Genomic DNA, 24,459 nt, shown 5'->3' with positions numbered 1-24,459 from the left:
AACCAGTTCCTGCTTGCCACTGGGGGCATGTCTCTGTAAAGTGGGGTCAGACTGGAGAACAGCCACAAGCCTGAGTTGTACCCAGTTCAGAAAGCCATGTGCAAAGGTTACGAGGTGTGTCTCTCTAGGTGTAGTGAGCAGTATCTCTGGTCCAGGTGTGGAGCTCCGGGTATGCAGCCCCAGGCCCAGCTGCGTTTATTTGTCTTTGTAGAATACCTGAGTTACAATGTCTGAGTGTATACATGTGACTGTTTGCTGAGTTTGCAGCTTTGCAAGTGGGTCTAGCTGTGTTGTGTGCATTCGGTGCATTCGTGTGTGCAGCTGTCTCACGTATCAGCTGTGTTGTGTGCATTCGTGTGTGCGGCTGTCTCACGTATCTTTCTACAACTGTAAGGGTCAGTGTGCGTCCTGTGGGTGGTGCCTGTCATGTCAGTGTCAGAGGCCATGCCTCACATGCAGTTAGGTTCTTAGGTGCCTGGGTAGCTTCTGTTGTGTGGGGTGTACGTGTTGACTCTGGTGATGTATCTGCAGCTGTGACTGTTGGTACTTGGTTGTCTGTTGGAAGCTGTTTCCCTTGGTACTCAGGTGCTCACAGTATGTGACAAAACCCGAAGTCCCTGGGAGTCAGGATTCATAATAAACCCTGGGCTGGGCTGCAACGTGGAGCATCCGTCTTCTTACAGGAAGTGTGTCCTCCTTTGCCTAACCACCACTGGGCGGGCCCACTTTCACTCCCAGACCAGGCCCCACCTTTCTCGGCTAGATGCCCAGAGCTCTGTGCCCACCCAGATGCTGCCAAGAGCTCAGGCGCAGACGTGGCTGTAAACTGGTTTTGCACTGGAAGGACCCTGCCACCAGACCAGGACGGCTCTGGACCCTTCCAAGGGAATCCGTCCTCAAGGGATACGGTTTCCTCTTCCCATTTCACAGAGGAGGAAACAGAGGCCAAAAGAAGGAAAGTAGAATGGCTTGCCTCAGGCCATAAAAGGAGTGAGGGGGCCTTTATCCTAACTGCCTGCCTTTCTTCAGGTCTCTTAAGCTCCTCTAAACTGCACCCCGCACCTCCCAGAGAGGCTCAGAATTTCTTTCCTGGCCCTAGTGAGGGTTGTCAAGGGGCTGTGCTGGGATAACCTGTCTATCTGAAATAGAATTCAGCTCAGGACACCTCAGGCTGCCTGGCTGGGCCCTGCCACTCCCAGCTAGGACAGCATCCCCCATGGCTCAAGGCTCTGTTTTACTGAGGATTTGGAGGAGGGTAGGGAAGCCGCTCCCAGCACTCTGGAGGTCTACACTGAACCTTTCTGTGTCCACCTGGCCTGGGGGAAGCAAGTCCATCACTCCCTCCTACCAGGCAGCAGACCTCAGCTATGCCTGAGCAGGGAGTTTTCATGGCTGAAGAAAGCAGGCTCTGGGCTTTTGTATGGATGCCATCTCATTACTGTCCACTCTAGGACCCCGACACTTCATGGTTCCAGTGACCCCTCCCTCTAGCCTTGGTCACCCTCCTCAGGGCCCTCCCTTCCCAAGCTCCTAAGGTCAAGGAATGTACTGGAATGCAGGTACTGATGCAGCATTCAGCCTATGGATGGTGGGAGGAAGAGGACCCTAGGACCGGGCAAGGTGGGGGACATGCCAACCGGGCTTCTCACCCATCTCTTTCCTTCACAGGGTGAGCCCATGCCCTCAGGTACTGTAGCCAAGTTTGCTTTGGCCAGGCGACACGGCCTGAGGCAAAGATCACCGGGAAGATCAAACATTAACTTACCGCCTGGCCTGCGCCCTGCGCGGCTGGGACTGCGAGCCCAGGAACCCTCAGGTAGGGCGGTGGGCCCGATCCCCCATGTCCCCTCCCGCCGCGCACCGCCCGGCGCGGCCCCGCGGCCCAGGCCTCCGCCCGCCCCTTCCCCCGCCCGCACCTGTTCCACCCCGCCCGCCGGCCCCACCCAGCCGCCAAGGAAAAAGTTGCAAACAGAACCGCTGCTGGCACCCGGGCTGTGGGGTCGCGGATCCCCTCCGGGGCGCGGAGGAGACGGCTCAGCACTCCTCTCAGCCCATCTCTTTGCTCCTTTTTGGGCCACCCGAAGTTTGCTCCCTAGTCCCTGCCTGCCCCGCCGCTCAGGGGCTTTGCACGCTCTGCGAGCGCAGGGATCCCTGAGTCCCTTCCCAGGCTCTTTGCCCGCTTTCCCCGGCCCTGCACAAACTGCCCGCGGTGAACCCTCCGCGTCCAGCGGGACGTGCACAAGCTGCGCCTCCGCCTCCGGGGCCTGCACGGTCCCGGCGCCCTGGGCCGTGTTCACGCCCACCCGAGGTACCCAGCAAGTGTCCCTGGGGACCCTGCGCCCTACACCGGCCCGCCTCCCTGGGGTCCCAGTGCCCCATTCGCGCGCGCCCGGCGCCCAGCCCGCACACGCCCCTGGGCGCCCTGGCTCGCCCGCGCCGCGCCTCCCGGGGCGGGGGCTGCGGCCCAAACTCTGCAGCTCACCGTGTTCTTCCTGGCCACCATCTTCTCCAGCTTTTTGGCGATCCTCAGCAGCTCCTCTTCCTGGCCCATGTTGGCCTGCGACGCCCGGCTGGGCGAGGGGCGCAGGGCAGCAGCCTGGACGCGGGGCAGCGGGCGCCAGAGCAGAGGGCGCGCAACCCGCGCGGGCCCCAAACACACAGGACACACACACGCCTGGCGGGGGCGGGGCGCTCCCCTCCCCCCCGCCTCCCGACAGTCGGGGGGAGGGGTGGCGTGCACTAAATATAGACTTCAAGGACTCGCCCGGACCGGGATTGCCCGCGCCAGTCTCTCGGGCCTCTGGGGAGCGGACGAGGCTGCGAGACTGGCACTTCACCTAGGACCCTTCCAGGAGTGCCGCGCGACTGAAGGGAGATTTAGGGAAGAGGACTTTCTGGTGAGCTGGGAGGCTCTTGTCCCGGGCCACTAGAGGCGGTCGTGGCGCGGAGGTCTCCTGAGGGTGCCCCAAGAGCTCCAGGAAGAGTTTTGGGCGCTCGCGTGTCTGCATGGTTGCAGCTCAAAGAGGGAGGACCCAGCTTCGTGCCCATGCCCAAGTGCAGGCAACTTGGTGCACTCGGATCACGTCCGGGTGCAGATCGTGGAGTCCTGCTCTGCCCTAACAAGCTTGTGCGGGTAGCCTGCTGTTTCGGTCCGTGGCTCAGAGCTTACAGTTAGCTCGCAATTTATTTCGTTACAGTTAAGGTTTTGCGTTTCTAGCAAGCTCCAAAGTGCTGGGGGTGCTGCTGGCCTCAGGGCCATACTTGGAGTGGTGAGGGAGATTCTTAAGGGCACCCAACTGAGAGATAATGACCAGGTGCCCACCGGTGCCCAGAATTTATTCAGCGCTAGACCAGGGCCTTCCCAGCTGGGTTGGGCTTGCAAGGGTAGCTTGCAGTGGAGGGGCAGAACGACTGCCTAGCTCCCCCAGCTGTCCACACATCAGCCTTCTTGTATAAGATCTCCTGAGCGTTCCTTGCAAACCTGGTTCCCTGGTCCCTTTCTAAACCTGCAAGTGTAATGGACAGAAAATGACCTTCCCCACGGACCGAAGGTGCCTGACTGTAATCCTAGCACTTGGGAGGCTGAGGCTGGAGGATTGCTGGTTCAAGAGCAGCCTGGACCCCTACATCATCAGAATTAGAAGGACCCTAAGAAAACATCAAGTGCAACCTTTCCATCATACATATGGGAAGACAGAAGCCCAGGGAGGATTATGAGCCCCAAGGGATGTGGTTCTGGACTGACACTGTAGGTACCCACTGTATCCCCCTGTCTACCTGTCCACTTGGAGGTCACTGTGGACAATGCATGAACACACCTCCAACGGCTTCCCACATCCCTGAGTTTGGGGCAGACTGGGAATTGATACATCCTAGAAGGACCCTGGTAACCAACAAGACTCCAGAGTTGGTGGCCAACACCCTTTCTCTTTACTCTTAGTGGAACAACTTGAGGAGTCTTCTAAGTATCATCTCTCAAAGGCACCCAGCAAAATTAAACTCGTGTTGCTTGCAGTGGTCAGCCCTCATGGACACATTCTTTATTGTCCCCACCCTGCCCTGGTATTAGGGATAGAACCCAGGGACTCTTTATCACTGAGCCACATTCCCAGTCCTTTTTGTTTTGCATTTGGAGACTGGGATTTGTTAAGTTGCTCAGGGTCTTAATAAGTTGCTGAGGTTGGCCTTGAACTTGCAATCCTCCTGCCTCAGCTTCTGGGTCACTGGGATTACAGATGAATGCTTATCCTGTTTGTTTGTTTGTTTCTTTGTTTGAGACGTGGTCTTGCTAAGTTGCTGAGGTTGGCCTCATACTTAAATTTGCAATCTTCCCACCTCAGCCTCCCAAGTAGCTGGGATAGAGGCATGCACCACACCTGGTTCTTTCATTTTTTGATCTGATTCACTTCTCTATACCCTCATTATGCTTCTGGGATCATCTCACAAATAAAATACTTACTCCTAAATCCTTTTCTCAGGGGTCAAAAGGGACTGGTGGAGCCTGTGGCAAAGGTGAAAACTTGACTCTCCAGCACAGTCCTGGGCTCTATCCTCCACACCAGAGCTCCGCAGCCTCGGCACCATCAACCTCATGGACTGGATAATTCACTGTTGGGTGTGTTGCTATGGTTTGGATGTGGTTCAGTGTCCTCCACAGGTCCACTTGCAGGAAGCTTGGTCTCCAGTGTGCCCATGTTGCGGGGTCAGGGGGGGATCTTTAGGAGGTGGGGCCTCTTGGAAGGTAGGTAGGTCATGGAGTCACTGCCTTCCAAGGGATTGATGCTGGCTGCCTGGATTGAGTGCTGGAGAGAATGGGTCGTTGGAAAGTGAGGCTACCCCACGCTATTGGTGCCTTCTGCATGCAGCTGATTCCTTTCCCTGCCACATTGTGACATGGCCAGGGTGCCGGCGCCATGCAGTTTGGACTCTCCAGCCACCAGAATTGTGAGTCAAATAAACCTCTCTACTTTAGAAAGTACACAGCCTCTGGTATTTTGTTACAGAAACACTAAACAAATTAAGACATAGGTATTGTCGATGTTAAGCAGTATCCAGACCTTAGTCCACTAGCTCCAGTAGCACCCTCCAACTGGGGGGAAAAGTCTCTTGTACCAGACACCTCCCGGGGCAAAACTGCCCCTGGTAGCACTGCAATCACTGCCCCCTACCAGGCTGTCTCCCTCGCAGGGTCCCAAGAAAGAATTCCAGGCCCCAAGATTTGTCCCCTTCCCTATTACTCTTCAGATCTCACAAATAAAATCAATGGAACTTATCTCCCCAAAATCCTTTATTAGAGATGAATGACATAACACGAGATGAACAAAACCAGACACTGGGGGCTCAAGGGCAATCCTGTTTCTGTGGGGCCGCAGACCTCCTGGGTAAACGACTCAGCCTCCCTGGCGGACTGCTGTGCTGCTGGCCCTCTGGCGGCCTCTGCTCGGCCTGGCCGGTGCGCACCTGGGCCCACCCAGCTCCCACTGGTTGTAACGTTGAGGTGTCAGCGGTTGGTGATTCCTGCCACGGGAAGAACCTTGAAGACTGCTCTGTCCCTCTCCTGTCTCCTTTCTCGGCCCCTCTCACCCCCAGCCTGGAAGGCTCCTGAGTTGACAGAACGGAGAGATGAACGGGGATCCATCGCCCCAGTCTGCTCCTTTCCTTCTTGCTAAATCATGGAGATAAACCAAAGTGGGTGAGCCATTCTCTGCTTCCTGGCTGGGGAAGACAGTGGAGACCCCCGGGAATGATGGGTTGTCACATTCAGAATGTTTACATAATAGCCAGTTCAGCAGGGGCGCTGGCCAATTAGAATAACGATGGGTTGCAGACAACCGTCACTGTCAGATGGGAAACCAGGTGACGGTAGGTCCTGCTCCTAATCTTAGAACCATCCCCTGGAATCTGGCCCTGCCCATTCTTAAGCCAGTCCCTGAGACCAGCTCTGCCAGGGACCACACCTGTGACCCTTGCCTTTTCCATGTGGCATCCATAGTGCCTTGCACAGACCTGGACTCAGCTGGGACTCAGTAAAGGAACACTTGACTAATAAGTGGTAAGAAGACAGTCCCTGGTCTGCAGAGTCTGGGAGCTGGAAGGAATGAGAGTGCCCCAGACTGATGGGAGAAACAGTCCTGGCCTGACGGGGACCGAAGGTTCTGTGCCTGAACCCAGCTCAGGAGCACTCGGATCTAACCACCGGGATGCCTGGCCAAGGAGCGTAATGAGATAGCGGGGAAAGGACCAACTCAGCCCCACCACAAAAGGGCACAGCATCCTCGGCAGGGACCTGGTCCACAGCAAGAGGAAGGCCAGCCACAGAGATCCAAGGGACAGAGAGTGTGAGACCCAAGGGAATGGATGCCTCCACTCTCCAGTTTTGTGGGCTAAGTCCCACTCCAACATGGGCTGTGCAGGGGTCAGCAAGGCCCTAGTCTTGCAGAAGTTGCACAGAACTTGCTGGAAGAACCCCAGTCTTTGCACCATCCCCTTCAGTGAAGCCAACCTGGGGAAAGAAAAATGAAGTGGAGTTTCCCAGCACTGTCATGTGGCAGGTACTTACCTCACTCAGCTTTGTGACTGCCCACGCTGAGGAGGCTGAATGATTCCCATTTTTACACACAGTGAAACTGAGGCTTAAAGCAGCGAGGCCACCTGCCCACTGAAGCCACCTTCCTCTAAGGCTGGGGCTCTTACAACCATTCACATGCCACAGGAGACTAAATGCCAGGTGACGGGAGCACACAATTTGATGGCTCACAATTATTTTAGTAGATGGACGTAAGAGTCTTTTTAATGGGTTGCCTGGCTCTCAGGGCAGTGGTGGAACCAGACGTGGACACAGGTTTGTACTGGCACTTGACTGATGGACTGAATGTGACAACTCCCCAGGGGAGCCAGCTCCTGCCCTGCCATCCCCACTCCCAGCACAGACAACCCGTGCCATCCCTGGGAATCCAGGGGAGCAGGAACACAGGAGGCCACCTTCCCCTGGGCTCTGATCGCTGCCCACTTGCAGCTGCAGCTCAGTACGTGTAACGGCTGGAGACCAGGCGCCTGCAGCAGGGCAGCCAGATTAAGGCTCTGCCTATTTCCCCGTCCCATCCCTCTATGCCTGGGATCTGGAAGTCCATGCAGATTCCAGAAGCCTCCTGTACAAGGGGAGAGGCGCGCCAAGCCCAGGTGTGCAGCCACCCTGACCCGCCTAGGCAGGCCTGGTGGTGGCAGCCCTGCTCATCCCTCGGGGAGCAACACCGCTTGGGCCGCTTTGCCTCTTCCACCTCTTGAGGCCTGGGTGGCAAGGAAAGCTCCAGGGCAGGGACTTCCACCAGGTGGCCATGTGGGCCCACGTGTGCCCCAACCATGGGGAGCGGTCTCCCAGCCGCGGCACCTGCTCCTGACCAACTCCGGCTCCCAGGCCGCCCCAGGGCCTTCAGAGCTCAGCTCAGCGGAGCTCCTACCTGCGTGCTCCTTCTGGGCACAGGCTGCCGCGCTGAGGGGCCATCGTCCAGGCTCCGGCCGCCCCGCCGATAGGATCGAGTGCTCTCTGAGCTGAAAGGCAGGGAAAGACCAACCCGTCGCCCTGGTGCCCGAGCCCCTCAGAGTGGGGAGAAAGGAAGAGAGCGAGGCCCGGGCTTCGGGCGGGTGGCCAGCCTCGAGGCTGCCTGCTCTGGGTCTGGAGACCCCCACAGGGCTCCAGGGATACCCCCAAGATGCTTCTCCCAAAACTCCAGATGGAAGGGGTTTATGAGGAGGGGAGAGGACTGGATTCTGGTTTGGAATTGCGGAGAGAGCGAGGGTCCCACGAGTCTCTGAAGGAGCCACGCAGCGGGGCTGAGCCTTTTCTCCTCCAGCTTCGGTGGCCAGGTCCCTGGCTCCTCCCCAGCCCTGCAGGCCAACCTGGGAGCAGGTGGAAAGGGGGAGGGGCCGCCCCTGCACCCAACGTCTAGCACCTCCGCCTGGGGCAGGGCCCCAGAGCTAGAGTGTCTGTCTTGAGGGAGGTGCTGTTCAGAGGGGGAGACGTGGTGATCAGAGGTCAGGAGACTTGCCAGCTTCCACAGCGGGGCCCTCACCCACCTGAATCTGACCGGGAGATACACCTCTGCAGGGGTGGCTCCAGGGGCCGGGCCTGGTCGGGAGGTGCCTGGGGTCTCCTGGGGGCCCTCTTCAGGGCCCAGCAGGGCTTGACTGGCATCCCCAGGCTCCATGGGGCTTGTGGGGCTAGAGGAGGAGGAAGCCAGACTGCCCAGAATCTCAGAGGCCTCAGCGGGCTCGGAACTTAGGCCGGGGACTTCGGGATCTGGAACCAGAAGTGACAGAGCATACTCCCATCGTTCCCTCTGCTCTCTGGCCTCCTTGGTTCTCTCCCAACTCCAGCCCCTCCTCCTCCACCGTCTCCAGCTGCCTCCCAGCCGGCTCACCCCTCCCCTCGGTCTGGCCTCTCCTCCCCGGCCCTCAGCTCAGTTCCAGGGATCCCCCCCCCCACCCCAGGAGCTTCCCAAACCACCCCCTCTCCCAGCAGGACCTGCCCCCCCCCGCCCAGACCTTCCGGGACAAGCCTGCTCTAGTCACTCAACAACAGCCCCTAAGCTCAGGCACAGGGGACAAAGAGCAGTCAACGAGGTCCCTGTCACACTGAGCCTGGTCTCATCGTCAACTGCATTCCAGTTTCTACTTCCTCACTAGAGGTGTCTCAGAGGCCCTTGGAGGACTCAGGACTCAGAAGATGATTCAAAAACTCATTTCTTTTTTTTGGTTCCAGGATTGGACTTGGGGCACTGGACCACTGAGCCACACCCCCAGCCCGGTTCTGTATTTATTTAGAGACAGGGTCTCAGTGACTTGCTTAGCGCCTCGCTCTTGCTGAGGCTGGCTTTGAACTCATGATCCTCCTGCCTCAGCCTCCCGAGTTGCTGGGATTACAGGCGTGGGCCACTGTGCTCAGCTGTCTGTCTTTATTTAAATGGAGTGCTGACAAATTTGGAATAAGACAGACATGGGTTTGAACTCCACACCAGAGGCTTATTGCTGTGGGAACTTAAGCATGTTACTTAACCTCTCTGTTCCTTTACCTGTAAAGGAGAATGATGATCCCTGTGCGAGGTGACTATGAGGACGAAGTGGACTGGCTAACACTCAGCTCAGGGTCCCCGCATACAGGAGGCCCTCAACAAATAGTACCAGGAGCCCGTTTCTGAGCAGCCCACTGTACCTCCACTGGGATGTCCTGTACGCCCGTGGACTGCTGACCGAGAGGAGCTTTTGACTGGCAAGGGCGGGGGGCAATCTTCACTCTGGCTCTGCTGGGTGGCTGGTCCCAGGCTGGCAAAGGTCTCGTAGGTCTTGTTGCTGATGTCCAGCCTGCCACTGGCCCAGCGGGCTTGGGCTGGGGGCTTCAGAGGGCAGCGCTGTGGGGGCAGGGCCAGTTTCCCCAGTCCAGCCTGCCCTCCCCCCCAGGCCCACTGGCTCTGCTCCCGCCGCCTGGAGCCACGGCAGGGCTGGCACCCACCTTCTCTTCCTGGTCCTCCTCGCTGTCAGAGCCAGGTTCCGCAGAAATCCCCCAGGGGTAGTCCACATGCAGAGGGAAGGTGAGGGTCCCCGCCTGTGCCTGATCCAGCTGCCAGGGACAAAGGGCCCCAGTTCAGAGGCCAGGGGCCCAACGGGAGGGAGAAAGGTCAGAGGGCAGCCCCACCCTCTCACTCACCAGCTCCTCGCACTCCCTGTGCTGCGTCTTCCTGGCTACATCCAGGGCCGTCTCTCCTGCCTCATTCACTGTGGAGGGGTAAAGTCGGGGTCATGGTCAGGGCCAAAGAGACATTACAACGTAGTTTAAGATGGGCCCCTGGAATCAGAACGTCTAAGTCTGAATCCTGGCCCTGATACTTCGTAGCTGTGTGACCTTGGGCAAGTTACTTAACCTCTCTGGGACTTAACTGTCTTATTCATAAAACGAGAATGATAATTGAAAGTATCTGAAGAGGTTGTTGTAAAAATTTAAATGAATCAACGAGTGAGTTGGTTGGCATGTGTTAGTGAGCAGCAGCTATTAGAGTCACTATTATCCAGATCTGGCTAATATTTATTCTGATAGATACTTTCAGAACCGTTACGTCATTTCCTCCCTTTAGCAGGTCTGCCACACTGGTGGTGTTACGCCCATTTTATAGATGAGGAAGCTGAAGTTCCAGAGATGAATGACAAACCCCAGGGTCACAGGGGCGGTCAGAAGCAAGCCAGGATTAGAGGCCAAGTCATTTGTACAGCCATGCCTGAAAGGCAGGAAGCCCCAGGAAGGCAGCGGGGACAGGGCGGGGACAGAGACAGGGGAGGAGGTGTCCCCAGCGCACCTGTGCCCACGGCGGCTCTCGCCCTCAGCAGCAGCTTGATGCAGTCGACCTGGCCGTGGAGCGCCGCGCAGTGCAGGGCAGTGTTCCCGTCCGCAGCCTTGGCATCCAGGTGACCGCTGGGGGGTTCAGGGAGTATGGGAGTATGGAGCGGAACCAGATGGGGGGTCAAGGCCAGGGGAAAGGAAAGGAGGAGACGGGAGATGCAGAGGGCAGGCAGCGGGCGGAGGGGCCAGGCAGGCAGGCTCTCACCCGTTCTGGATGATGAAGTCCACCAGGGGCAGGGACGCCTGGTTGGCCACTTTGACAGCCAGGTGCAGGGGGAGCTCTCCGGGCGCCTGGACACATGCCCACACCTGAGTTTCCCCAGGTCACCTGCCCCCAGCCCAAAGCTGCCCTCTTGGACCCGTGCTGCCTCCAACCCTCTAGATAAGAAGCGGCCGGAACCCGAGAGACGAGACCCAACGGACACAACCGCAAGTGTGGGGAGAGGGGCAAGGGCCAACCACCACCGAGTGTTTCCCTCCATGGTTCCTCGTCCCAAGCTGGGTTCTGGCCCTGGCCTCCTCTCTGCCCCCATTTCCCCATAGAGACCTGTGCAGCCTCACACCCTGTCATGCTGACCGCGCTGAACGGCTGCACCCTTGCTGACCACTGGACGGACGCCCATCAGAATACCAGACGTGGCTCAAGACATCCAGGTTCTTTGTTGTTTTGGTGGTGGCAGCTGGGGCTGGACCCAGGGCCTCGTCCACACTAAGCATGCACTCCAACACTGAGCCACACGCCCAGGCCACGAGGCCAATCCTCAATGTCCAGTCATCACGGCGATCTGCTGACTTAACCTTTCCAGTGCCTCTGATACCCTCCTACCTCACACGTGGTGTGGACCACTGGAATAGCCGGGCAGTGGCCTTCCTCGCTCTAATCCGACCTACCCTGACCCAATTCCAAGGCTATTCAACCCTGTGGGCACTATTCTTTTTTTTTTTGGCACTAGGGATTGAACCCAGGGTTGCTTAACCACTGAGCCACATCCCCGACTTTTTTTTATTTTTTAAGACAGGGTCTTGCTAAGTTGCTTAGGGCCTCACTAAGTTGCTGAGGCTGGCTTTGAATTCATGATCCTCCTGCCTCAGCCTCCCGAGCCACTGGGATTCCAGGTGTGCACCACCGTGCCCAGCTCTGTGGGTGCTATTCTGAACTCATTTTACAGGTAAGAAAATAAGACTCAGAGAAGTAACCTGCCCCAGATCGCACGGCTAAGAGGAGACACAGCTGGACTCGTGGCCAGTCTGCTTGACTGAGGCGTGCTCCTCCCCACTGACCCCCTGATGGTGAGAACTGAGCACCCGGCACAGAAGGGCACAGGGGAGTGACAGCTGGTTGGCAGGAGGTCTGGGAGTATGAGGGTGCTGGTGGGTTATAAGGGGCCCTAAGCCCGGGTTCGCACCTGCCCATCAGGTCCTGGCAGAGGCTGTCCAAAGTCCTGCCCATTGGCAAAGGCCTCCAAAACTGACAGCAGGTCCCTGTTGCAAATGGCAGTCCAGAGTTTCTGGGGCTCAGGTGTGGACCGACGTGCAAATCTGTGTTCCATATACTTGGCCACGATGTAGTCCCTGCGGGCATTCCTACCAAAAACAACTACAGATTCTCAGAGCAAGAGCCTATTTCCACCCAGAGGGCCCCTGAACCAGCCCACTGGATACAAGTGTCCAGTTCCCCAGAACCATGCCCGGGAGACTCCCAGTCCTGAGGTTCCCCTCTCCCTGGACATCTGATCCCAGATCCCTCTGAGGCTCTGGGAGCTGGGGAGGTAGAATCCCCGAGTCACGGGGTCCTTCCCTGGGAGAATCTCCTTACATGTCACTCTCAGCTGAGGGTTTAGGTCTGCCGTGGGAGGGCAGCTGGGCCTCCATGACCTCATTGAAGCGCGTGTTTCCGATGTTCAGGGCCAGCTGGGGTTAGGGGTGTGTGTGTTTGGGGTGGGGAATGTGTAAAACCCGGAGGTTAGGTCAGCGCTAGGGGGAAGGGGAGGCCTCCAGAAGTCCCCGCGCAGGGTCGCCCTCCTCCCCAGGCCCGGCCCTGGCTCCTTCGGATCTAGCCTATCTCGGCCTAGCCCCGCCCCCTGGCCGACCACACCCCTAACCCTCCCTCCGGCCCCGCCCCCGTCCTCACCAGCAACTCGGAAGGGCCCAGGAGGTCCAAGGTGAGCGACTGCATGCGCGAGAAACGCACGCCCAGCTCGCGGTGGACGCCGGAGCACTGGATGCAGGTGAGCACGCCCAGGTTGGTGCTGAGCCACGTGGGGTCTGCAAAGGAGCGCAGCTCGAGCCGGCGCCCCTCCCCGCCCATCCCCTCCGGGCCGCGCGCCCCAGCTCACCTGCAGCCCCGCAGTCGCAGCACTGGCCGTTCCCGGGCCGGCTCTTCACCTCGGCGATGAGCAGCTTGGTGAGGTCCTGGGGCTCCCCGTCCAGCCCGGCGCCCACCCAGGGCGCCAGGCCGCTGCTGGGCTCCCCGAGGAAGGCGCTGCTCAAGGCTTCGTCCTTGCTGTTCTGCAGCACCGACACCCACCTGCGCAGACAGAGCGGACGCGGGGGCTGGGAGGGGCGGCCCAGGCTCCCCGCCCCACCGCAGGGCTGGTCCAGGGCACTCACGCCTCACACTCGCGCTCGTCCTCTGCCTGGAAGTGGTACGTCCGGTTGTCTGTCGGGAGAGAAGGGGCGTCAGGCCCCCACAAACCCTGCAAACCCAGGCAAAAGCACTGACACCAGAGGGGCCTTTCTTCCCTGCCCTGTGGGCCCTCCCGAGCCAGGAGGCCCAGAGAGGGTGTGGCAGCGGCCGGCAGCAGGGGCAGCTTCTCAGAAGACACCTCCAAAGTAGGATTCCAAAAGGTCTGCCTCAGTGAAAGCCCTGGCTCCTGGGTCAGGGCACAGTGTCCCCGCCCCAAGCGCAGGCAGGCCCCTCTGACCTACTGCCACCACCCCACAGGCCCTCAGCCTCTTGCCTGGGCTCCCTGCTTTCCCATCTCTCCCCACCCGACCTGCACCAGCTCCCACCACTGCGCCTAAGGCTCTGGTCGGCTGCTGTCCTGCTCCAAGACCTCCAGGGTTCCCTACCGCTGGGAATAAGGTCTGAACCCTTAAGACGCCTTCCCAGGCCTCACACCCGCTCCTGTGAACCCTCCCGAACCCTCCTTGGAGCTCTGTGCCCCACTCTTCTGGACACCTCCTCACAGGCCACAGGCCCAGCTGCCCCTCATATCCCTGCTGGAGAGGACTCCCTGACCAGGAGCCTCAGCCTTAGTCCCTCATATAAGAGGCTCCAAAGGAGGAGAGAAAATTTGAGTAAGTAACAGCTTCAAAAGCCGGATCACCCAAAGCCATGCGAATATGCCAGACATGATGACCACATTTAACACAGCGGCACCTGGTGGGAGTGACGCCTCCCTCGGGGGTTCCAGGCCTGCAGCAGCAGCCGCTCCACACCAGGTGGACAGCACAGCTCCTGCAGCCTCCCAGGAGTCCACCAGCCTCTTCCAGGAGCCCTGGGCAGTCATGGGGAGGGGGCAGGGGACACTCACGGGTCACCAGATGGAAGCACTTTTTCTCCTCGGGGTTCGGCCTCACTTGGCACGTCAGCAGGGTCAGCTTCACTGGGGGCCGGTTTATCTGCAGTATTTGGGGGTGAAGGATGTACAATCTACCTTATGGGCCTCTGGAACTCCTGAGGCCTCAGCTTCCTGATCTGTTAAATGGGTATATGGCCCTGTCCTAATTTGTCTCCCCTCTCCCAGAACCTCAAGGGCGTGAACTGCAGACCATGGCTAAGTTGGGGGCTTTGGGTCCCACACTTTCTTCTATGAAGGGTCTTCAGTTCTCTGATCCAGTTTTAAGGGCCAGTCTTGGAGGGAGGACTGGACATCTGCCTGCCCAGAACACAGGGGAGGCCTCACCGTGCTGTGGGAGATGGTCAGGCAGCCATACTTGACTCCACACTTCCTCTTCTGCCAGACTCTTCGAATCCTAAGGGCCAGAGGGACAGACAGTGACCAAGGCTTGTCTAACCCTCCCGTACTGGAGAAGAGTCCTGGCCTCGCCTGTGACCTCTCGCCACTCCTCTTTCTCTTCCTTCCTCTGACCTTCCTTTCACTCTGTGGGACCCCTGCTTTTTTTTCTTTTGGTGGAGCTGGGGATCGAACCCAGGACTCTACCAGCTGAGCTCTATCCCCAAACCCTCTGTGGGTCCCCTTTGGTGGAGGAGGCACAGTCTTGCCCTCAGGAAGTTGCCGGGCGATGGAGAAGGGCTTGCTCTCGTGGATCCTTATTCTAAAGGGAATGATGTGGCTATGGCCCCCCAAGAGCTCTAAGGCCTGAGGAGATGCCACTCATACCTCAGGGAGTGCCTAGTCTGAGAGGGGGCGCGGGATCTCCACCAGCACACGAATTGTGGTTAATTAAGCAAGATAAACCTGGAGACCCCAGAACTAAACAAATCCACCATTCAAAGCTACTTGGCACTTCTCCTTAAGGGTTCAATATTCCTTGGTTTCTTCTTCAAAGTTTTTCTTTTGGGATAAAAACCAATTTGTAGTAGAAATGTGAATACACTCTGTAAAGCCTTCGCATTTCAGTTTTTGCTTCTCGTGCACCAGGGAGCAGGCCCAGTCACACTTCCATTTCTGGGCATATTCAACACACTGCAGAGATTAAGGGTGAGGGCACAGAAGTGCTCAGTGGCTGCTGCTGCTGTTCTTCAGGTTAAGAACCAGGGACCTTCCGCAGCTGTCCTGATGACTGTGCACCCAGAGTGGCGGGTCCTGGAAACCCTCTGGATCTACACAAATGACACCAACAGTCCCTAGGGGTAGCTCCCCACCCTGTCACTTCCCAGCCGTGCCTCTGGGCAAGCGGCTAAGCCCCCTGAGACACTTACCCATCGCTCTTCTTGTACAGAAAGCCCACTTTCTCTGTCCCAAACTGCTTGTTGCCTTGGTGCTGGTGAATGCTGTAGCCACCCCCTGAGTTCTTCCGGCTCAGGTGCTCCTGTCCGTCAGACGTGCAGAGGAGCCCTCAGGACCTCTGGGAGGGCTGAGCCCCATTCTGCAGGGCTCATTCAGGGGGGCTCCTTAAGGGGACCTGTGGGGTCTCCCCTCTCTCCCTCCTCCATGGTGAACTCTGGGGGAGGGCGTTCCTTTTGGATGATTCAGGGCCTGACCTCTCTGTTCTCCAGCTGCAGGGTCCCTCGGAGGGAGTCCCGGAGCTGGGTCAGCTTCTGTAGCTCCTCCTCCTGGGCTTGACGCAGCTGTGGGACAGGATGGAGGCCCTCACCAGCCAGCACATGTGCCAGGCAGAGCCCAGACCCAGAGCAGCAGGGCAGTGCCTCACTCCATTGGCAGATTTTCCCAAAGGACGGGGGCTTGGCCACATGCCCAAGGGTGAGACCTGACTTACCGCATGTACCGAGGCTGCCAGCTTCTCGATGAAAGGGGACAGGCTCTGAGCCGCCTTCCATCCATCTTGGAAAAAGCTAAGAAGAGCCAGAGGCCAAATGGGTCCAGAGGGGAAGAAAATGAAGATGAAGCCCAAGCGTGGAGGAAAGAAGGTGCTCAAGGGTCCTGGGCACCGAGGGGTGTGATCTGACGGCCAAGAGCGGGCACTCGGAGGCAGGGGTCTGGCTTCAGAGCCACTTACTAGCTGTGCCCAGGCCCACCTGCTAGCTTGGGCCCACGTTTCATCTGCAAAATGGTGACAGTAACTACAGCTGCTCATTGGGGTGTTGGGGACCGAGTGAGACCGTGTGTGAAGTTCTCAGTGCCTGGCGCTCCATGAAGACCAGCAGTGGAAATGCTGCCAGAGCCCAGACCCCGCGGGGCCTTGCCCGGCTGGCGCAGGGCTGGGGCCGGGCGGTACCTACTTGTGCTGGGCGTGGAAGAACTTGATGAGGCTCTGGAGGAAGTCGGGGCCTTGCTTCATCTGACTCTCCCCAGCTTTGAGCAGGTACTGGGGGGACCAAGGATGTGTGCCGTGAGCCCAGGCTGGATCCTGAGGACGAGGGCAGAGGTCCCCACCCCAAGCTAACCCTCTTGGCCATGACTGAGCCTCGATGACACCCCAGGCCATTCAGGCAGGACCTGAGCTGAGCCTGTGACTGGGCCCCTGGGGGTTCAGGAGAGGCCAACAGGAAGACACCATCCTCTTCCTCACCTGAGGCACCCCTTACCTCACACATGTGCAGCTGGAAGACACGTCGCTCCCGCTGGGTGTCCTGGGTCACCTCCCCTGAGCTTCCTCCTGTCACCCTGGCCCGGTCTCGCTCCTTCTCCAGCCTGGCCCTAGGCCACAAGAGAAGAGAGGCCCGAATAACTGCAGCCTTCCCACATTCACCATCCCTCCAGCCTCCTTTCTGCCTGGGACACGCGAGCAAGGGGGCCACACAGCACATGAGGCCCTTCTCTGTGACCGCCATGTGCTGAGGCTGGGGACAAGAGGACAAGGGAGACTCCAGGACTCCAGGGGGTGATGGGGGAGAAAGAATGAACCAAATCACAGCAGAGTAAGAGGAAAGAGTAGCAGGGAGCAGATCTCGTCCTGGCTGCTAAGAAAGTGATGTTCCTGCAGGGATCTAAAGCCGAGAGCTCAGCAGGGAGGAACCAGGGCCGGCCAGGGGGACTGGATCTTGTGGTGGCCCGAGGCAGGAGGGCTCAGGGCCTCTGGAGATGGACAGGGAGTGGGTGCCGGCTGAGGTGATGAGGGGCCAGACCCCCCAGGGCTGCTTCAGACCCGTTCTCAAGATTTGGTCTTCAGCCAAGAGCAGTGGGCAAGGTCTGAAGGTTTCTGTGGGAGGAACTGACAGGTGGAGATAAAGACCAGGGGGACCTGGTGGCCAATTTTGATCAGCTGGAAGGCAGTAGGATGGCGTGGGTTACAGGACCACAAAGTGCCTTCATTCTTTTGTGCCTATGGAGCTTCCCATTTTTTTTTAATGATTTTTTTTTAACTTTATTTATTTTTATGTGGTGCTGAGGATCAAACTCAGTGCCTCGCCTGTGCTAGGCAAGTAGTCTGCCACTGAGCCACGACCCCAGCCTGGAGCTTCCCATTGAAAGCTTAGAAAATCTTTGTCCTGGACTGGGGTGCAGCTCAGTGGTAGAGCCCTTGCCCAGCATGCACGAGGCCCTGGGTTCCATCCCCAGCTCTGCAAAACAACAAACACCTTTGACCTTTTCTCATTAAGTGGAGTCCGAAAGTGCTTCCCATCCTGAGCAACCCGGGCCTTCCCACTGTGGGTCCCCAGGGTGGACCCTTTACTGTTTGGGGATGGGGAGGTGTGTAAGTGGGTTCCTGGAAGTGCCACGCCACCCACCGACAGCCACATCTCAGTCGGGGTGCAGGTGACCAGGAATCCCACAGAAAGGAGACGTCTTGGTAATAGTTCCACTCCTTCCCGAGTGGGCACCAGCTCGAGCAGAGAAAGCAGGCATGGGTTCACACCAGCTCTGCTGCTTGTCAGCTGCATGACTTCCCTCTGCGTCTCCATCTCCTCATCTGGAAAACCAGGACCCTCCACACTCAGGTGAAATGGGCACAGAGAAGACCGGGCGGCCATTGTTCTAGGCCCGTCCAGGCTCCGGCCTTCCTACATGTAAGCTGAGGAAGGGGGTCCGCACTGAGTCTTCAGGTTCTGCGCCTTCCTGAGGCAGTGTTTAGGAGAGGCTCTGTCCCTGGAGACCTGTAGGGCCGTTTCTCAACCCTGGAACTACTGGTGATTTTGCCAGAGCTTCTCTGTTGGGGCTGCCCTGTGGTTTGTGTGTTTAGCAGCACCCCTGACCTCTACCCATTAGCTGCCAATGGCCCTGGCAGCACGACAGCCCGACATGCCTCTTGACATCGCCAAATGCCTCCTGGGGGAGGGTGTGGTGCGAAGTCTTCCTGGGTGGAAACCACAGCACTAGAACAGGGTCTGCAGCCTTCTAAATCCCCACACTGGGGAAGTTATTTTTCATTTTCCTAAGGACACAATACCCCAAGTGGGAGTTTGAAGAAGGGTGGAGTTGGGGGCTAGGGGTCAGGTGAAGATGAGCAGCAGAGAGGGCAGGCAATGGCTAGTCCACAGTGTGTTAGCTAAAAGGTGCCTGGCAGCTGGCCAAGGAGGGCACAGACAGTCCACAGCTTGGCTAAGAAGGGGCAGGGCAGTCTCCCAGGGTAGACTGTTGTCATGTCTTTCAAGAGTGAAAAAGGAAAAATGAGCTAAATGTCAATCAACAGGAAGTAATTAGAAAATTATGGCATATCCACATATAGGAATATTATGCAGCTGTTAAAATGGCCAAACATGGAAACATATGGCCCAGCCATTTCTATTCTTGCCTTACAAGATTGAACCCAGGAGCACTTCACCACTGAGCTACATCCCCAACCCTTTTTATTTTAAGACAGGGTCTAAGTTATTTAGCGCCTTGCTAAATTGCTGAGGCTGGTCTCAAACTTGTGAGCCTCCTGCCTCAGCCTCCTGAGCTGCTGGGATCACAGGCGTGCCCCACCGAGCCGGGCATACTCATTACTCTTTACGCACGGACTTCATACCAGGCTCTCTGTGAGGCCCCTGACACAGTGAAGTGGCAACCCATGAGACAGGGCTCATCACCCCATTTTATAGATGGGGAGCCTGAGGCTAAGGTGGCAAGTCACTTGTCCAAGTCTTGAGGCCCCTGGGTGGTAGAGGCAGGATCTGAACCCTGTCCTTCTGATGCTAGAGCCTTAGGGGCAGCAGGGGAGCGAATACTGACTCAGCCTTGTTCCCCCTGCCATCTGGTGACAGTCCCACTGTCTTTTCTGACAGGTCACAGTCAGTAACCATGTTACAAAGATGAAACTGAGACCCAGAGAAGGAAAATAACTTGCTCAAGGTCACAAGCTGGTCATGGCATGTGCCAGGGACAGATGTTTGGGCTCTGGCCTCTAGGGCCCTTCCTGTGTTGTCAGGTGCCAGCTCGGTTCAAAGGGACAGTCAGCGAGTGCTCAATGAACAGAAGTGCTGGGTGCTTTGTGTGCCCGGTGCCTCTCTGATCTCCACGCTGACCCTGCAAGGTGTCACTGGCCCTACTTCACAGCCTAGAAAACACCTGTACACGGAACAGGGCTGAGACACCTTTCCCAGCAGCCCCAGGTGGAAAGGCGACTTGTTCCTGTCTGGACAGCCACAGTGAGGTTCCAAGGTATTTCACAAATGCTACCTGCACCCTGGGCCCCTTCAGCTGATGCCCTGGCCGGTCTGGTGAGAATGTGGTGGAATTACACAGCTCACTAATATCCGGCTAACCCTAGAACCTTCCATGGAAAGAGGTAGACAGTCACCTGTGTCAGGAAATGTCATGCCAACTATGTAGCTCTACAGCAGGAGCCAGGGGACCAGGTAGCCCTGGGTCTCAATGCAAGACCTGTCAATAACTCACTGAATTACCCTAGCCAAGCCCCCTTTTCCATCAACTAAATGAAGTCTTTTCTTCAATTGAAATCTTACAGGAAAGCTAGTAAAAGCAGCTGGGGCATGTCTGTAATCCCTGCTGCTCAGGAGGCTGAGGCGGGGGATCACAAGTTTGAAGCCAGCCTCCTAACTTCGTGAGACCCTGTCTCCAAATAATAAATAAAAGAGCTGAGGATGTGGCTCGGTGGTAAAGCGCCCCTGGCTTCAACCCCAGGTGCCACACAAAAAAACTGGTAAACGCAGATGTGCTTGAGGGACATCAGCCGGGTGGAGATGATTCTTTCCACTTGGTGATGAGGCCTGAAAGGCTAAGGGCTTGGCAGAGATAACTCCGGAGAAGGCCACGTGATCCCATAGCAAATCATAAAGACAACCCTACCACCTGTCCCTGGGCCCCTAAAGAGGGCAGATGGCCACGCCCTATCTCAGGCGGGACGGGGGGAGGGCCAGGCAGCGCCTACAGCCTACGTCCCAGAAGCCACGCCCACAGCTGGGTTGGAGCGGCAGGGAGGAGGCGTGGCCTTCCTTCAGAATTGGGGCGGGGCCTACAGCTCTGGGCGATGGAAAAACAATAAATGCTCCAGGATCTGCGTCTTGGAATCGATCCTAGAGAAGTAATTATGGGTGGGAGCAAACATTTAGGTCCAAGGATGCTTGCTCAATGACAAAGCAGATTAAATACATCATGGGTTACGCACGTACTGGCAAACCCTACACTCACGTAAGAGATGCTGCAGAAGAATAAAGAAAGAGGGTCACGATGTATTTTCAAATGAAGCAAGCAGATTACAGAACAGTTGATCATTATGATCTAAGTTTTGTAAAGATACTTCAATCGGACATAGAAAAATAAATGGACACATGTTAACACTTCAGGTTAAAAAACTAAGGATTATTCTATTTTTTTGTTGTTGTTGTTGTTTAATAAAATTAGTGTTAACCATTTAAAAAATTTTTTTAAATTCAAGCAGGACATGGTGGTGCACACCTATAACCACAGCTACTCAGGAGGCAGAAGGATCGAAAATTTCAGGCCAGTCTCAGAAACTTAGAAAGGTCCTAAGCAGCTTAGCAAGGTCCTATCTCAACAAAGAAAAAGAAAAGAAAAGAAAAAGGACAGGCACAGCACTTGCCCAGTATGTGCCAGGCCCTGAGTTTGCTCCCCGGTACGGGGGCGGGGTTGGAGGGGACAACAGGGAAATATTAGATACTCCCCATACCCCAGTCCTTTTCTACGATGATTAAATCTTTCTTATTTTGCTTTCCTATATTCTCTAAATTATACATAATAAACATGCATTGCTTTGGCAACATGCAAGAGAAAATAAAATTTTACCAAGAATAAATGACACTGAGCTATGGCCTGACTGGACCCTGAACAGAGACCTCGGAAGGCAGAGGAGTCTCTGCTTGGGAAGATAGGTCCCTGGGTGCCCGAGGCTCCCTCCGTTCCCATGCCCTCCCAGTCCCCAGGTGGAGACCCACAGCATGGTGTGGTGCACACAGGAAGCCTGGGCGTGACACCAGCTCCCTCGCCTCCTCTGTGTTCAACTAAATGTTGACAGACACCACCTGGCACTGAGGAACGAGGGGCTAGAAGTGTGAACCCCAGCTCTGCTCTACCTATCTGTGTGGCCTTGGGCAAGTGACTTAACCTCTCTGAGTCCCCAGTGCCTCCTCTGACAATGGGGACACTAGTAACTCCCTCACAGGGCTGGGCGACCAGGATTCAATGGCTGGCACGAGGAGACGTGGTTCTTCCATCCCCACCACACTGGCACCACTGAGCAGGCAGTCACTGAGGCCAGCATCCTGGGGTCCCTTCCTTTGGTGGTCTTGTGACCCAGCCCCCAGAACCCAGCCAGGCCTGGGCATGAAGCACCTCGTGAGTGCCTCCAGACGGCAGGGGCCACGTGCTCCTGGGTGACACGTCCCTGCAGTACTAAGGGTCAGCGGGACAGCCAGCCTCCTGCCGCAACACAGGCCCTGTGCTCCTGGACAAGCCGCCCGCTGCCATCACTTACGTCCTGGCTTCGTAGTCCTTCCAAGCCTTCTCCAGCTGCTTTTTGGAATCCTGTAGTTTAAAAAACAACAATTTGCCCAAAAGCTTGAGTTCCACAATAAGCAGGACGCCCTGCCTTCCGAGGTACCCCACCCTCCAGGGGGACCCCGCCCTGGGCTCCCAGGAGGCTCACATACCCTCTCCAACCGACCCCCGCCCCACGGCCCTGACTACAGACCTCGCCCCCAGGAAGCCAACTGGCCACATGTCAGGGCTCCACCCCTTCTCCCACCCGACCATCTCCTCCCTAGAGCCACCAGGAATCAGGGTGGGTGGGCCCTGGCCAGGGGCACGGGAGACTTTTGGACTGTGCCCTGAGTCTTGTCACTCAGAAGATGGAGATAAGCTAGGAGAACAGGGATGGGAAGGTGAAGGTCAAACTCCTGCCCTGCCTTTGGCCCACCATTTTCTCCTGCCTGGTACTCTTCGCAGGAAGGGCACAGGTCAAAAAACATGCACAGAGAAGCCGAGGAGTCTCCCCAAGGCCACACAGCAAGCCAGGGAGACCTGGCTGACCCCCTGGCTAGCCTGAGCCTCCCCCAGCTGGGTTGCTCACACCTGTCTGAACAGCCTGGGCTTCTAAGAAGAAAAGCCACCCATCTGGTTTGGGTGGTTCCCAGGCTAGTGTGCAGCCTCGGGCAGGGAGGGAACCTCTGCGGGAGGAGCTCCTCCCCTAGGCTTCTGGGGCAGGCTGCCCAGGGACAGTGATCCGTCACCTGCCTTGAGCTCTACGCTGCACTCACTTGGGACTGTCAGGCACACAGAGCAGCTAGTAGGGCTCAGGGTCCCTGGAGTCCCACCCTGGCTCCTCCGCAAGCCGACCTCAGCACGGCAGCTCTCCCTCCCCGAGGCCTGCGAAGAGGCCAGACACCGACAGAACCGGCCTCAGGCCCCTGGACAGAGCTGCAGGAGGCAGATGGTGGGACAGCCAGGTCTCCCAGTCCTCCCAGGGGCAGCGGCATGGGGGTCAGCACTCCCGCTGTGACAGCCCTCAGCCTTCAGCCTCAGTCCGCCCTGCCTCCCCGGCGTCTCCAGGCCACCCCTCACTGCGCGGTCCCTGCGCCCTGCAGGCTCACCTGCCGCCCATCCCTCAGCTGCCCCTTCATCAGACTGTCCAGCGGGAAAGAGACGATGTTGTTCAGGTTCTGAACCTGGAAAAAGCAGAGACCCCCCAACAGCACCTTGGGTGACTGCCTGCCTGGCTGAGAGGCTCAGAGCACAGTGCAGCGTGGGGAGCCAGGACAGCCACCAGGCACAGGAACGGGGACAGAGAGGAGCACAGTGCAGCGTGGGGAGCCAGGACAGCCACCAGGGCACAGGAACGGGGAGAGAGAGGAGCGCAGTGCAGCGTGGGGAGCCAGGACAGCCACCAGGTGCAGGAACGGGGACAGAGAGGAGCGCAGTGCAGCGTGGGGAGCCAGGACAGCCACCAGGCACAGGAACGGGGACAGAGAGGAGCACAGTGCAGCGTGGGGAGCCAGGACAGCCACCAGGGCACAGGAACGGGGAGAGAGAGGAGCGCAGTGCAGCGTGGGGAGCCAGGACAGCCACCAGGCACAGGAACAGAGCACAGTGCAGCGTGGGGAGCCAGGACAACCACCAGGTGCAGGAACAGGGACAGAGAGGAGCGCAGTGCATCGTGGGGAGCCAGGACAGCCACCAGGGCCCAGGAACAGGGACAGAGAGGAGCGCAGTGCATCGTGGGGAGCCAGGACAGCCACCAGGCACAGGAACAGGGAGACAGAGGAGCGCAGTGCAGCGTGGGGAGCCAGGACAGCCACCAGGCACAGGAACAGGGAGACAGAGGAGCGCAGTGCAGCGTGGGGAGCCAGGACAGCCACCAGGTGCAGGAACAGGGACAGAGAGGAGCACAGTGCAGCGTGGGGAGCCAGGACAGCCACCAGGGCCCAGGAACAGGGACAGAGAGGAGCGCAGTGCAGCGTGGGGAGCCAGGACAACCACCAGGTGCAGGAACAGGGAGACAGAGGAGCGCAGTGCAGCGTGGGGAGCCAGGACAGCCACCAGGCACAGGAACAGGGAGACAGAGGAGCGCAGTGCAGCGTGGGGAGCCAGGACAGCCACCAGGTGCAGGAACAGGGACAGAGAGGAGCGCAGTGCAGCGTGGGGAGCCAGGACAGCCACCAGGGCCCAGGAACAGGGACAGAGAGGAGCGCAGTGCAGCGTGGGGAGCCAGGACAGCCACCAGGTGCAGGAACAGGGACAGAGAGGAGCGCAGTGCAGCGTGGGGAGCCAGGACAGCCACCAGGGCCCAGGAACAGGGAGACAGAGGAGCGCAGTGCAGCGTGGGGAGCCAGGACAGCCACCAGGCGCAGGAACAGGGAGACAGAGGAGCGCAGTGCAGCGTGGGGAGCCAGGACAGCCACCAGGCACAGGAACAGGGAGACAGAGGAGCGCAGTGCAGCGTGGGGAGCCAGGACAGCCACCAGGCGCAGGAACAGGGACAGAGAGGAGCGCAGTGCAGCGTGGGGAGCCAGGACAGCCACCAGGTGCAGGAACAGGGACAGAGAGGAGCGCAGTGCAGCGTGGGGAGCCAGGACAGCCACCAGGGCC

At 58.0% G+C, this 24,459-nt stretch overlaps 2 protein-coding genes across 4 annotated transcripts in view; both read right to left on the bottom strand.

Annotated features, from left to right (window-relative positions):
* The window catches only part of Tcea3 (transcription elongation factor A3), a 35,649-nt gene extending 32,843 nt beyond the window's left edge, over positions 1-2,806 (bottom strand). The window contains exon 1 of the mRNA XM_047554653.1: positions 2,483-2,806. Coding sequence (XP_047410609.1) covers positions 2,483-2,551 — 69 coding nt within the window. The 5' untranslated portion in view covers positions 2,552-2,806. The remainder of the gene's footprint in view (positions 1-2,482) is intronic.
* Positions 2,807-5,274: 2,468 nt separating this feature from the next.
* Asap3 (ArfGAP with SH3 domain, ankyrin repeat and PH domain 3) overlaps positions 5,275-24,459 on the bottom strand; it is a 43,967-nt gene continuing 24,782 nt past the window's right edge. Inside the window, exons 4-25 of one of the 3 annotated variants that reach the window (XM_047520571.1) lie at positions 22,965-23,039; positions 21,851-21,900; positions 16,563-16,674; positions 16,257-16,342; positions 15,794-15,887; positions 15,558-15,644; positions 15,276-15,385; positions 14,296-14,365; positions 13,924-14,011; positions 12,998-13,046; positions 12,724-12,914; positions 12,519-12,652; positions 12,204-12,298; positions 11,794-11,971; positions 10,593-10,678; positions 10,344-10,459; positions 9,701-9,768; positions 9,506-9,613; positions 9,209-9,389; positions 8,074-8,296; positions 7,458-7,548; positions 5,275-6,502 (exon numbers count right to left, since the gene is read on the bottom strand). In XM_047520571.1, the coding sequence (XP_047376527.1) occupies positions 6,428-6,502; positions 7,458-7,548; positions 8,074-8,296; positions 9,209-9,389; positions 9,506-9,613; positions 9,701-9,768; positions 10,344-10,459; positions 10,593-10,678; positions 11,794-11,971; positions 12,204-12,298; positions 12,519-12,652; positions 12,724-12,914; positions 12,998-13,046; positions 13,924-14,011; positions 14,296-14,365; positions 15,276-15,385; positions 15,558-15,644; positions 15,794-15,887; positions 16,257-16,342; positions 16,563-16,674; positions 21,851-21,900; positions 22,965-23,039 (2,367 nt within the window). In that variant the 3' untranslated portion in view covers positions 5,275-6,427. Of the gene's footprint in view, positions 6,503-7,457; positions 7,549-8,073; positions 8,297-9,208; positions 9,405-9,505; positions 9,614-9,700; positions 9,769-10,343; positions 10,460-10,592; positions 10,679-11,793; positions 11,972-12,203; positions 12,299-12,518; positions 12,653-12,723; positions 12,915-12,997; positions 13,047-13,923; positions 14,012-14,295; positions 14,366-15,275; positions 15,386-15,557; positions 15,645-15,793; positions 15,888-16,256; positions 16,343-16,562; positions 16,675-21,850; positions 21,901-22,964; positions 23,040-24,459 lie in introns of all 3 variants that reach the window. The other 2 variants (XM_047520561.1, XM_047520578.1) reach the window with 2 other exon arrangements.

This window comes from Sciurus carolinensis, chromosome 1 (assembly GCF_902686445.1).
Source record: "Sciurus carolinensis chromosome 1, mSciCar1.2, whole genome shotgun sequence".
In the NCBI taxonomy this organism is placed as follows: domain Eukaryota; kingdom Metazoa; phylum Chordata; class Mammalia; order Rodentia; family Sciuridae; genus Sciurus; species Sciurus carolinensis.
Note: the sequence above shows the minus strand (reverse complement) of the source record. Positions and strands in the feature narration are given on the sequence as shown.